The 12,369-nt window shown below is 48.0% G+C and overlaps 1 protein-coding gene across 1 annotated transcript in view; it reads right to left on the bottom strand.

Annotated features, from left to right (window-relative positions):
- Window positions 1-12,369, bottom strand: part of ttn.2 (titin, tandem duplicate 2) — a 253,726-nt gene that overhangs the window by 213,753 nt on the left and 27,604 nt on the right. Inside the window, 18 exon segments of the mRNA XM_042002074.1 lie at window positions 219-479; window positions 557-820; window positions 1,205-1,465; window positions 1,600-1,860; window positions 1,934-2,197; window positions 2,277-2,549; window positions 2,939-3,205; window positions 3,302-3,583; window positions 3,778-5,474; window positions 5,555-5,723; window positions 6,219-6,383; window positions 6,466-6,698; window positions 6,925-7,166; window positions 8,734-8,961; window positions 9,358-9,506; window positions 9,597-9,739; window positions 10,510-10,707; window positions 10,798-10,867. Coding sequence (XP_041858008.1) covers window positions 219-479; window positions 557-820; window positions 1,205-1,465; window positions 1,600-1,860; window positions 1,934-2,197; window positions 2,277-2,549; window positions 2,939-3,205; window positions 3,302-3,583; window positions 3,778-5,474; window positions 5,555-5,723; window positions 6,219-6,383; window positions 6,466-6,698; window positions 6,925-7,166; window positions 8,734-8,961; window positions 9,358-9,506; window positions 9,597-9,739; window positions 10,510-10,707; window positions 10,798-10,867 — 5,427 coding nt within the window.

The following is a 12,369-nucleotide window of genomic DNA, read 5'->3' as shown; positions in this document are numbered from 1 at the left end:
AGATTCATAAAAACAAAATTATAAAAATTTAACTTTGTGGTAAATTTAGAAAAAAAAGAAAAAAAAAACAAGATTCTATGATTTTTTTTAAATACTTTTTTATTTATTTCTGTATTTGGTTCTTACAATTTTTTTACAAAATTGTATTTGGGTTTCTTCTTTGCATTTCTTCTACCCTCTCTCCCTTCAGCTGCCCTGATGCAGGCGGTGTGACGTACCCTCCACCGTGAGCACGGCGCTGCACTGCAGGTGTCCCACCACCGCCGTGTACTCCCCGCCGCTGCCGCCGTCCACGTTCTGCAGGATCAGCTTGTGAGCCTTCCTCTCTGACAGGATCTTGCACTTCTCGCTCGACTTCAGCTCGGCGCCGTTGAACATCCACCTGACCGGGATGTTGTCGTGGGACAGGCTCAACTCGAAGGAGGCGGTGCCGTCCAGCAGGGACGTCACGTCCTTTATCTTCTTCACAATTTTGATGGCTGCACAAACAAAGTCAGAGGAAAGTCAGAAGGGATGGTGGAGGCTGTGAGGGGATGGGGATCCTGCGGATACTCACTCTCCACGTTGAGCCGGGCGTTGGCGGACAGTTTTCCCAGCTTGAAGGCGTAAACGGTCTCGTCCTGCGTGGTGCAGCCCTTCACCTTCAGCGTGTGGACCATCCCATCAGAGCTGATCTCGTACTTGTCGCTGTTCTGCAGTTCCACTCCGTTCTTGATCCACTGGGATCCTTTCACATCCGGGTGGGTAAGTTCCAGGGAGAACACCGCCTCCTGGGTCTCTGTCACAGTCTGGTTCTTCAGAGTCTTCTTGATCTTCACGGCTGGAGGAGAACCACAGTGTCACATCACCAGAAACCTCCACCAGAAAGACACGTTTTAGTCCAGAGGTGTCTGTTTATTTACCCATTTAATAAATAAATGTATAAGAGGTGGGACTCGATTACTATTGTAATATAAGGGTTAGGGGTTAGGGTTAACCCTAACCCTGTAATATATATTACAGTTTATTATAATATTAGTTATTTTAATTAAAATACTTTTTTACTTTTATTATAATACAGTTAATATCTTCTTGTTATTTTCACATTTACTAAATAGATCTCGCGGGCCAGACTGGACCCTCTGGTGAGTTGGTGTGGCCCCCGGGCCATATGTTTGACATCTCTGTCTGTGGTGGTGGGACACAGCAGGAGTTCGGTACTCACCTTCTACCCTGAGGTTGGCGCTGGTTTTGGAGTTGGCCACCTGGTAGGTGTACTCTCCGACGTCCTGCGGTCTGGTGATGAAGATGACGAGCCGCCTGACGGCCCCCTTCACTTCACTCACCACGTTCTCGTTGAAGTCCACGGGCTGGCCGTCCTTCAGCCACCTGCCCTCCGTGTCGGCGTTGGCGACTTGGCACTCCAGCTCGGCGGTCTGAGACTCGGCCACTGTCACGTCCTGCAGGGGTTGTGTGATGGCTCCACCTAGTGGCAGCACAGAGAAACACACCTGACTGAAGGCTCGGTTCAGACTGGCAAACCAATGTCAAACCAAACCAGAGTTTCTGGACCAACAGTCCACCTTTAACTGGACGTTTAGATCCTTTCTTTGGACGTACCAGAGACGGTGAGGGTGGCGCTGGATGTCTTCTCACCGGCGTGGAACATGTACTGGCCCTCCTCATCCTTCATGGTGTCGATAACCATCAGAGAGTGGACCTTCCCCTTGGACTCCATCTTGTACTTGAGTCCGGCTTTGAGCTGCTGGTCTCTGAAGGTCCAGACCGGGTCGATTCCAGGATGAGAAACTTCTACGTCAAACATGACGTTCTGGGACTCTGAGCAGACTTTGTCCTCCATGTCCTTCATGATCTGCACCTCTGTAAAAGCAGCTGTGTTAGAACATGAAACCAGACCCTGAAGACAGAACCAGGAGGAGACAGGATGTCTTACGTTCGACGGACAAGCTGCAGCTGGTGTCCACCTTCCCGACCACCAGCTTGTAGCGGCCTTCGTCTGAGGCGTAGGTCCTGCTGAAGACCAGGCGCTGCTTGGCTCCCTTGGCCACCATCTGGATGCGGTCGCTGGCCATCAGCAGCTTGTCGTTGTGGAACCATTTAACTGAGCTGACGTCCTGAGCTGAGATCTTGGCCTCCAGGACAGCCTTGGTGCCTTCAATGGAGGACACGTCCTTGAGCGGCACCACAATGTCGATAGCTGTGAGGGAAGACAGAAGGTGAGGACCGGACGCTGATGTTCACAGTTGGACATATTCCAGAAATCTTCCAACACTCACTCTGAACGTTGAGCTTTGCGGAGGTGGAGATGTCATGAGATGGAACGATGAAAGAGTAGGAGGCCGCATCTTCTCTACTGACGTTCTCCACCAGAAGCTTGTGGACCAGCCTGTCGATGACGATGTGGACGCGGTCCGAGGCCGAGATGGCCTGGCCGCTCTTCATCCAGGTGCCTTCGACGCTCTCCTGGGAGAACCGGACCTCCAGCTGAGCAATGTCACCCTCACACACCGTGAGGTCGGTCAGAGGCTGCATCAGGGTGACCGGGCGAACTGTGGGGGGAGGGGGACGTTTAAATCAGGACCAAACTTTAAATCAGGCTGGAAAACTAGAAAGTTCTCAGTCACAGACTCCAGGTCCAGCGAAGGTTGGTAAATATTAATCCCTTTCAACCTCGACTCATGGTAAACTTTCTTCATATTCTGGACGGCTAGATACGTAGGTAGTTGGGCTGGGTATCGCCACAGACTTCCTGAACTGACTGGATTTTGATTAAATTTGTTCAATTTAAAGGAAGCGGAAAACGCTCCACTCAATCTGCTGTAGTGAACGTTTTTTAAATCATTGTTTTCTGTTTATATGTTTTAAACAACATCTTTGGGTTTCTGGATGAGATGGTGGTTCAGAATCACAGTGGGAGACGACCTCATGTTGAGCTTACGTTTCATCTTCAGCGAGGCGCTGCTCCTCAAGTCTCCACATACAAACGTGTACTTCCCCTGGTCTTCTCTCCGGATGTCCTTCACTGACAGGGTTTGTCTTCCTCGGCGGGATGACATGATGTATTTGCTGCTGGCAGCGAGCTCCTTGTCTCCAAAAAACCAGGTGCCCTCGGCATCTTCACGAGACAGCTCCACCTCAAACTCTCCGGAGTAGCTTTCCGGAATCTCGATGTCCTCCATCTGTTTGATGAGCTCCAGAGTGGCACCTAGGAACAGAAGATCCAGAACATCCAGAAGATCCACAATCAGAAGATTCCCCCCACTTACATCAGACCAGATAAAAGATGAATTTATGTATCTACCTTCCACGTGGAGCCTGGCACTCGTCCTCACGTTCTCGTCTTCTACGACCACACACGTGTACTCGGCATCGTCTCTCATCTCGATAATCAGCACCGACAGGAAGTGGACCTTTCTGTCCGAGTGCATCCGGTATTTGTCTCCTGAGGAGATCTCAGCGTTGTTCTTGAACCATTTGACTTTGACGAAGGGTTCGTTGGTTTCACACTCGAAGGTCACCATGGTGTCCTTCTCGTTGGCCGAGGTGTCCTCTAGTTTCTGGGTGAAGGTAATGGCTGCCTTGGCTGCAACAAGACAAAACATAAGACTGGAGCTTGGTTCTGGACCTAAACCTAGCTCTAAACCGAGCCTGGCTCTAAACCGAGCCTGGCTCTGGACCGAGCCTGGCTCTAAACTGAGCCTGGCTCTGGGCCCGAGCCTGGCTATGGGCCCGAGCCTGGCTCTAAACCGAGCCTGGCTCTTTATGACCAAACTTTACCTTGGACCAGCAGGAAGGCGTGGCTGGAGGACTCTCCGGCGACATTCAAGGCCTTCACCATGATGCTGGCCGAATCCTCCGCCATCACGTCTAGGATCACCAGCTCACACACATGGTCCTCGGGCCAGTACCAGTACACTCGGTCCGACTTCTCCAGCTGGATCCCGTTTTTGAACCACTGGCACTCGGGTTCTGGTCTACCAACGACTCTGACTCGGAAGCGAACCTCCTCGGTCGGGGCGACGGTCTTGCTTCCGATGCGTTCCAGGATCTTGGGTGCCTCCATGCTGGGAGAGAGCTGGACTCTTTCAGGTTTGATGGTGGGGATGGTGACCTTACCCTGTTCCTCCAACCTCTTCCTCTCAGCCTCTTCTTTCTCCTTCAGATGATGAAGCAGTTCGTCCTTGGTCTTCTTCAGCAGGTCTTCATAGGAGTCGTCTCTCTTCTTGGACTTGAACTCCACAGCGGAGATGGACTCGTAAAAGCCTTCCTCCGTCCTACGTTTGAACTTGCTCTTTAGCTCCTCGGACTCCTCGGAAGTTTTCTCGTGAACTATTCTCTGGGCCTTTCGAAGTTTGACCACCTCACGGTCCTGTGCAGTCTCACCAGGTCGGTCCACCTTCACAATGTCAAATCCAATTCTGCCCGAGTCATGTGGGACCTCAGTGGGCTTCGGTTCTGGAGCGCGGCGCAGGACGGTCCGGAAGTCCTCCCTCTGCTGGATCTCCAGCTTCACGGTGTGCTCGGTGGTGCCTAATGGATTGTCGGCAACCACCCGGACCTCACCGGAGTCGTAGGACTTGATGTCAACGATCTCCAGGTAGTAAATCCCGTCGTAACGGAGTCTGTATCTCTTGCTTTTGCGGATAAGTTGTCCGTTCAGGTACCAGTTGACCTTGGGAGCCGGATAACCGGTCACTCTGCAGCGGAACCGAGCGATGTCCCCTTCCAGGACTCGGGCTGGTTCAGGTAGCAAGACAATCTCAGGTTTTGTCTTCTCAGATTCTTCATCACCGCTGACCCCAGCAGGTCCACCTTCACGAGCCATGCGCTCCACCTCATCGATCCGGTACGCTCCCTTCCTGCCTTCAGGAAGCTGCGACTCCTCTACCAGGCCTTTCTCGTCCTTGACGATCAGGGTGGCCGAAGTCTGGTCCACTCCAAACTTGTTGGTGGCTCTGCAGGTGATGACGCCACTGTCTCTGGCGTAAGCCACCTCGTAGTCCAGGCTGCAGTAGCCAAACTCATTGACCATGCGCAGCCGGTTGGCAGCAGCCAGAGGTTTTCCATCATGGAGCCACTCCACCATCATGGTGGGGTCACCAATAGGGGTCAGTCTGCATTCAAAGTGAGCCGGACCAAAGCGCTTCATGCGGACAGAGGTCAGCTTCTTCTTGAACAGAGGTTTCTGCTGCTTCTCTTTGTCGTAAAGGTCTCCATCCTCCCACTGCTCCTGACCGTACCGCAGGTGCAGCGGTTCCAGCTCCGGAGCAGCGATCTCTTTGGCTTTGTAGGTTCCTTTGGGAATAATCAGCTTCCTCTCTGTCTGGGGGGCACTGGGGTCCACCTCCACGTTGACTCTGCAGCGGGTGGTGTCTCTACCGGCCTTGTTGATGGCTGTAGCCGTGTACCAGGCGCTGTCCGAGCCCGATGTAGACGGGATCTGGAACTTGGCCTCTCCTTTGGTTCCCTCAATCCTGGAATGAGCAGCAGGTCAAACCCACGAATGGAGGATTTTCCACATTTTACTTTCAGAGTGAATGTGACGGAAGCTCACCTGATGTGTGGGTGCTTCTGTGGGGTGATGATGTCGCTGTTCTTCAGCCAGACGATGTCGGGCAGCGGGTTTCCGATGGCTTTTACTGCCAGCTCCACCAGCGTTCCCTGCTTCACGGTGATGTTCTTCAGCTTCTCCACAAACTGAGGTCGAGCCACGCTCTCCCGAGCTGTTGATCCCAGAATAAGCATCAGAACAACCAAGCCGATTTATCAGCCCAAAATGTGGAAAAAAGAAAATGTTTTATAACATTTATACATTTTATTTAAAAATCTTTTTTTCAAAAGAATTTATCAATAAATAATGACTTAGTTTTAAATTTATATATATCTTGTAAAAAAAATATATAATTATATATACATTTATTTATAAAAGCAAAACTGTTTGTATAAATAAAATCAAACATTAAAATAAATTTGTAAAATAAAATAAAATAAATGTATAATGGGCCAAATATTGTTGAAACTATGCGTAATTTTGTTAAATATTTTCTAAAAGCAAAGTTAATTAAATGTAAACATGTTGATAATGTACTCATACTTTGTGTTAAAACAGAGAGGAAAATGTGGCGTTTATATTATTTTTAGGTTACTATGCTGTTGCTGTGCTGGTCCAGCCCACTGGAGACCAGACTGTATGGTTGCCACAGCAGAGTCAAACTTGCCTTCAACAGCCAGAGACACAGAGACGGACGTCCGTCCAGCTCTGTTCTGGGCCACCACCGTCCACTCCCCGGAGTCCTGAGGAACAGCTGGGACGATGATCAGGGACTGAGTGCCGTCCTCTTTGATCACGATCTTGTGAGTGTAGTCGTTGACCACTTGTTGTCCTGAGAAAAGGGAAAAAAAAGGGATTTTTAACTTGGCTGAGCTCAGAGAAAAACATCGACTTCAGACAGATGCTGAACTCACCGTTGTGGAACCAGTATGTGTCGGGCATCGGCCGGCCCACAACCTTCAGGTCGAACCGGGCAGTCTGCCCCTCAGAGCATTTTATGGAGGAAGGCTTCATGACGAAAACGGGTTTGTAGAGTCTTTCCAGCTGAATCTCGTCCGTCTCTTCCAGTCGGCGGGCCGGGGAACGTCCAGGAGAACGGCTGGACGAACGGCCGGGAGAACGGCTCAGAGAACGAGGAGACGTAGACCTGAAAGGGGCCAATGGTGGAGTACTAAGGTCATGTGACAGCAGCACTGTTAGCACATATAAGTTGATATTCATATAAGAAAGAGTCCCCGAGTTTTTCTGGTCTGTCCTGAAAGAAAAACCAGCTGACTGTTCCTGACACAAGAGTCTTCTTAGCAGAAATCACATGGACCTGTCTACCATTGGAGAACTTAACATCTTTTATTCCCACCTTTTCCTGGACTCACCTGATCCTTTGCATTGATGGCTGTGGGGTGTATCTCTGAGGTGTGACCACTCCAGACGGCTCCACATAGAGCTTCCCTGAGCTCACAGCGTTCCCCTTCATGTTGGAGGCGAAGGCGGTGTAGACGCCTTCATCCTCTGGAAGCACCACAGGAAGACGGAGGCTGGCCCGTCCGTCCTGGAGAACCTCCATCTGGTACCGCCCACCGGTCCTGAGGCGCTGGCCATCTTTGTACCAAGAAATCTGTCAGAGGACAAAAAAGAAGTGTGGACATCAGGTGATGATCCAGTAATCTGATCAAAGATGCATCGAGATTCTTAATCAGATGATTCTGAATTGATGAGGTTGTCACATAATCGATTTTTACACTCAAATCAAGGTCGATGGTTGCTTTTCCCGCTTCTGCTGGATAATAAAGTTTCACATTTAAAACAAAGAGATGCAAGAGTTAAAAGACAAAATCTGGTAACACTTTGGATTTTATGAGGTACCCTGAAAGCTACAGCTGGGTTGGACCCAAGTCATCCGTAAAACTCGTCACGCAAAGACAAGATACATCGGTAACACGACTTGTATGAGGAACCATATTAGCCCATGTGATTTGAGTCTTTTCTAATGGTAAAGGCACATTCCCTTAACGGCTGCTGTCACGTTTGACAACACTATCCGTAAACAGACACAAAGATTAAAAGAAAGTTATGATGCTCACCAGACTTGAGGGTTATTGATAAAAAGGTGAGTAGTGAGGAAAACTGGTGAATCTGATCAAATCACAGAGAATGAGTCATGACCTGCTTGAATCGTAAAAGCAAGGAAGAACCAAGCGGCAAATGTGAAGCCTGTGCGGAAGTGTAAAAAGTTGCAGTTCCCCCGTCATCCACTAGGGGCTCCAAAACAGAGTTAATCCCCATAGACTCCCATGTTAAAAAGACCAACTTCACAGCAGAAATAAACATGATTAAAGCCTGGTACAAAAATCCATTTTAGGATTAAAAGGTCAAGTTTACCTTCATGGCAACTGTGAGGGGGGTGAATTTCTTTCTAACTCATCCGTTTCGATGTTATTTAATCTTTAAATTCTGCATAATTAGGGGCGTGTCCTTTTGATTGACAGGTATCCAATATCCGTGGAAAGAAGGGAGAGTGCAGCACAACCGCGGTTTTTAGCCGGCTAACAGCACCTTAGCTTTAGCCCGCCTACCTCCGTTAGCTGGTTAGCTACCGTTAGCTCTAGGTTAGCTCGGTTAGCTCTTAGTTACAGGCAGTTCGGAGTTTGATGGATGTCAATCATCCACCCCCACCTTCACAGTCCCCTTCTCAGCTCCACCTCTTTGACCATTTTTGTATTTTCTGGGACTAACGACGTGTGTGACGCTACCAAGATGGCGACGGTGGGAACACCCAATGAGCTTCACTTTTGCTCTTTAGAAACATACGGGTGATGTCATGGAGGCTCCGCCCATCTTTTGTATACAGTCTATTAGGAGGAACACAGCCCTTTCTTCAGATACGTGTGGAACTGTTTCTATTTTCTTTATTACTTCATTTACTACTTATATTCACACACACAGATGGCGGAAGCTGCCATGCAAGGCGCTCAACCACGAGCCATCAGGAGCTATTTGGGGTTCGGTGTCTTGCCCAAGGACACCTCAACATGAGCTCGACAGGTCGAGGATCAAACCAGCAACCCTTAGGATACAAGCAGCCGCTCTACCCACTGAGCCACACCACTAGAACATCTGGATTAAATTGTTTGGTCTGAACTGGTTCATGTTTTCATTCTTCACACTGGACATCTTCTCGGTACCTTGGGCAGCGGCTTCCCAGCCATCTTGCAGTGGAAGGTGACTCCCATTCCCTCCACGATCCTGTAACTTTTCACCGGAGTGTGGAAAGCGGGCTGCACCGCCTCCTCCTCTGCAATGGTCACCATCATCTCTCCGTCCTCCATCACCAGCTCTCTGTAGCTGATTCTCATGATCCGAAGCTCGATCTCCTGGATGATCCTTTCTTCAAAGGCTGAAATGAGGAATTCCTGGAAAGAAACGGAGTTGAGGGTTAAATCTGATTCCTGATCGAGGAAGTCCACAGAACCACAGCTCACAGCAGCGCAGCCACATGTTCTCATTCTAGTGATGTTTTTATAGTTACGTTCACACACAGGTTCCCCTCAGTAACGAGGCCTGGGCTGGTGGGGGAGGGTGCATGTGCTCTGTGTGTGTGTGTGTGTGTGTGTGTGTGTGTGTGTGTGTGTGTGTGTGTGTGTGTGTGAGAGAAAGAGACTACTATGAGGTGTGTTTTAATTTCCTGTTATATACTCTGGTGTGTGAAGGCTTTAAATGTGTTTTTATTATGTGAAGAACTTTGTGTTGCTTGTGCATGAAAAGTGCTCTATAAATAAAGTTTGAACTGATTTACAAAGACAAAGTACCGTCTCAGAGACGTAGCTCATGGGGGTGGTGATCCTCCTCTGATCCACTTCATACTGACTCACGACCACAGAGGGCTCCTGCACCACCGTCGCGGTCACTTCGCTTTTATAAGTCACGTCATGCTGCTTCATGAAGGCTTCGTACGCCTCTGTAAACCCAAACAGATCCGGTGAACTTCGGGACAACATAGTTTCTTCAACATGCACTGGTTTCAAACAGAAACTAAAGCACACGGTACCTTCCTCCAGCAGGGTGGCGGAGGCTGAGGCTTCACCGTGAGGATTCTTGGCAAAGACGGAGTATTCTCCAGCATCATCAGCGAAGGTCATGGAGATCTCCAGCCGGCACTCTCCAGTCTCTTTCTTGTAGGCCACTTTATATCTGGGGGAACAAAATAAAACATCCTGAACAAACAGGAACACGTTCTTCTCATAGACTGTACATTAAAGATGGGCGGAGCCTCCGTGACGTCTCCCGTAGGTTTCTAAAGAGCAAAAGTGTAGCTCGTTGGGCGTTCCCACAGTTGCCATCTTGGTGGTATCATGCCTGCCATCACTCCCGGAAAATACAAAAATGGGCAAAGAGGTGGAGCTGAGAAGGGGGCTGTGAAGGTGGGGGTGGATGATTGACACAGATCAAACTCCGAGCTGCCTGTAGCTAAGAGCTAACCGAGCTAACCCGGAGCTAACAGTAGCTAACCAGCTAACGGAGGTAGGCGGGCTAAAGCTAAGGCGCGCTGTTAGCCTGCTAAAAACCGCGGTTGTGCTGCACTCTCTCTTCTTTCCACGGATATTGGATACATGTCAATCAAAAGGACACGCCCCTAATTATGCAGAATTTAAAGATTAAATAACATCCAAACGGATGAGTTAGAAAGAAATTCACCCCCCTCACAGTTGTCATGAAGGTAAACTTGACCTTTTAATCCTAAAATGGATTTTTGTACCAGGCTTTAAACATGTTTATTTCTGCTGTGAAGTTGGTCTTTTTAACATGGGAGTCTATGGGGATTAACTCTGTTTTGGAGCCCCTAGTGGACGAGGGGGGAACTGCAGATTTTTGCACTTCTACACAGGCTTCACATTTTACCACCGGAGGTTGCCGCTTGATTCTTCTACATCAGAAAGATCCACCTGCTGGTTTCTGCTCACCTGTATCCGGTGGTAAGCGGAACGCCGCTCTTCTTCCAGATGATGTGAGGTTTGGGGTTTCCTCCGATCTGACAGTTGAAGAAGACGCTCCCTCCCTCCACCAGCTTCTGGACGGTGGGTTTCTTGATGAAGAAGGGAGCAGCAACTTCTCCTGCGCTCACCTCCATCACCATCTGCTCCTTCGTCTCCATGGAAACACTGAAGAGAAGCAACAGTCCAATGAAGCTTTGAAGCTCTGAAGCAGTTTTTCCGAGCTCTAAAAGCTCATTTCAGCTGTCTGAAACTCACCTTCTTGCTTGTGTGATTCCAATTTCTGTGACAATCGCCGACTCCTCTCTGCTCTCAATCTCCTCTGATACTAAAACAGAAAGACAGCAGAGCTTAAATCCTGGAAATCAGTCTGTTTTACACCGTTTACTCTAACATCTGCTCCCACAAAGCATGTTCTGTCCATTCAGAACAGACGTCTCCATGGAGACAGACGTTTTAGGGTTAAGTTGTGATTTTTCCACTTTCATTTTGTATTTTCACTTGTTGAAAGTTTTTAAAACTCCTGACTTATTTCTTGTTTTTCCCATTTGTTTTGCTAAAATTCATCTTTTATAGAAGGAAACAGCCTTAAAATGAGACCAGAGCTGAATTCTTCCATTATCTCAGATCAAAAATGATAACTTCATTTTTCTCATCATCTCCAGAAATTAGACTTTTATTTAATAAAGACTTTTTTCTTTTATCAGAATTTAAAAATAAATAATCCATCACACATTAATAAGTGAAATTCATATTCATAAATGAATAAATTAAATAAAAATTTGGGTTAATAATTTATTTTAAAATCAAAATGAAAACAGATTTTCTAGCCTTTCTAATAGTAAGTCCAAACCTGCTCGTGTCAGTGCTTAACACAGACTCTGTGTCGGGTTTCTGGTCTGTCGGGTTTGATTTTCAGGTTCTCTCGTCTCAGGTGTGCATCATGCATGTGGACACCTGGCGTGCCAGCAGGTATCTGCTCAGACGCTCAGATGACGGATGTCTGTTCTTCTGGGTCCGGTGTCAGAGCATCGCAGAGCTGTCTGACGTGTCACATGGTGCGGAGACAATTTCCGTATTTTCCAGACTTTAAGTCGCATCAGTCATAACGTGATGAAGAGGAAAAAAAAACTATACACACACATACTTATATATATATATGTATGTATGTATAGTATAGCGGTCACAGCTGACTATAAGCCGCAGCAGCAGGTAAACTATGAAAAAAGTGGGACTTATAGTCCGGAAAACACAGTATCTTGATTAGAACGTGACAAAACGTAAAGAAATGATAACTGACGTCCGGAAAACAAACCTTCAAAGCTTGAAGTCAGTATCCTCACCGGAGAAAAGGCCGACACTGAAGACGCTTACAGATACTCGGGCACAACATGGGATCTTAAAGCTGATGAAAGCACTGAGGCTACTGCTAAAATAAGCCCAACAGCGCCATCTACCTGCTGCAGAAACCCAATTCTTTCAGTTTATCTAAATCCATTTTATGTCTTTTATCATTCTTTCTGAGAGTCTTAACTTTTCCTTTTACGTGTTGGTTTTATGCGGAAAAACAGCTTGTCCAGCATTTTCAAACCTTGTGCCCAGATCATGGGTGTGCACAACCCACATTTACACTGTGGAGCAGGCGGGAGCTCCAGAAAGCAGAGATCCCTGGTCACTCAGATCGGATCCTTAGAGAGGTGTACCGTGATGCCCTCAGGGGGGCGTCCCAATTCTTTTATTCCTCTCGTCATCAGGCTTTAAGTACTAATGACAGCTTAGCGTGAGGTGTTGCATGTGTTGTTTTCAGGTTTTAATCTATTTATTCTCCTT

The sequence above is a fragment of the Melanotaenia boesemani genome, chromosome 12 (assembly GCF_017639745.1).
Source record: "Melanotaenia boesemani isolate fMelBoe1 chromosome 12, fMelBoe1.pri, whole genome shotgun sequence".
Classification (NCBI taxonomy): Eukaryota; Metazoa; Chordata; class Actinopteri; order Atheriniformes; family Melanotaeniidae; genus Melanotaenia; species Melanotaenia boesemani.
The sequence above is the reverse complement of the archived record's forward strand: the minus strand, read 5'-3'. Positions and strand labels throughout refer to the sequence as shown.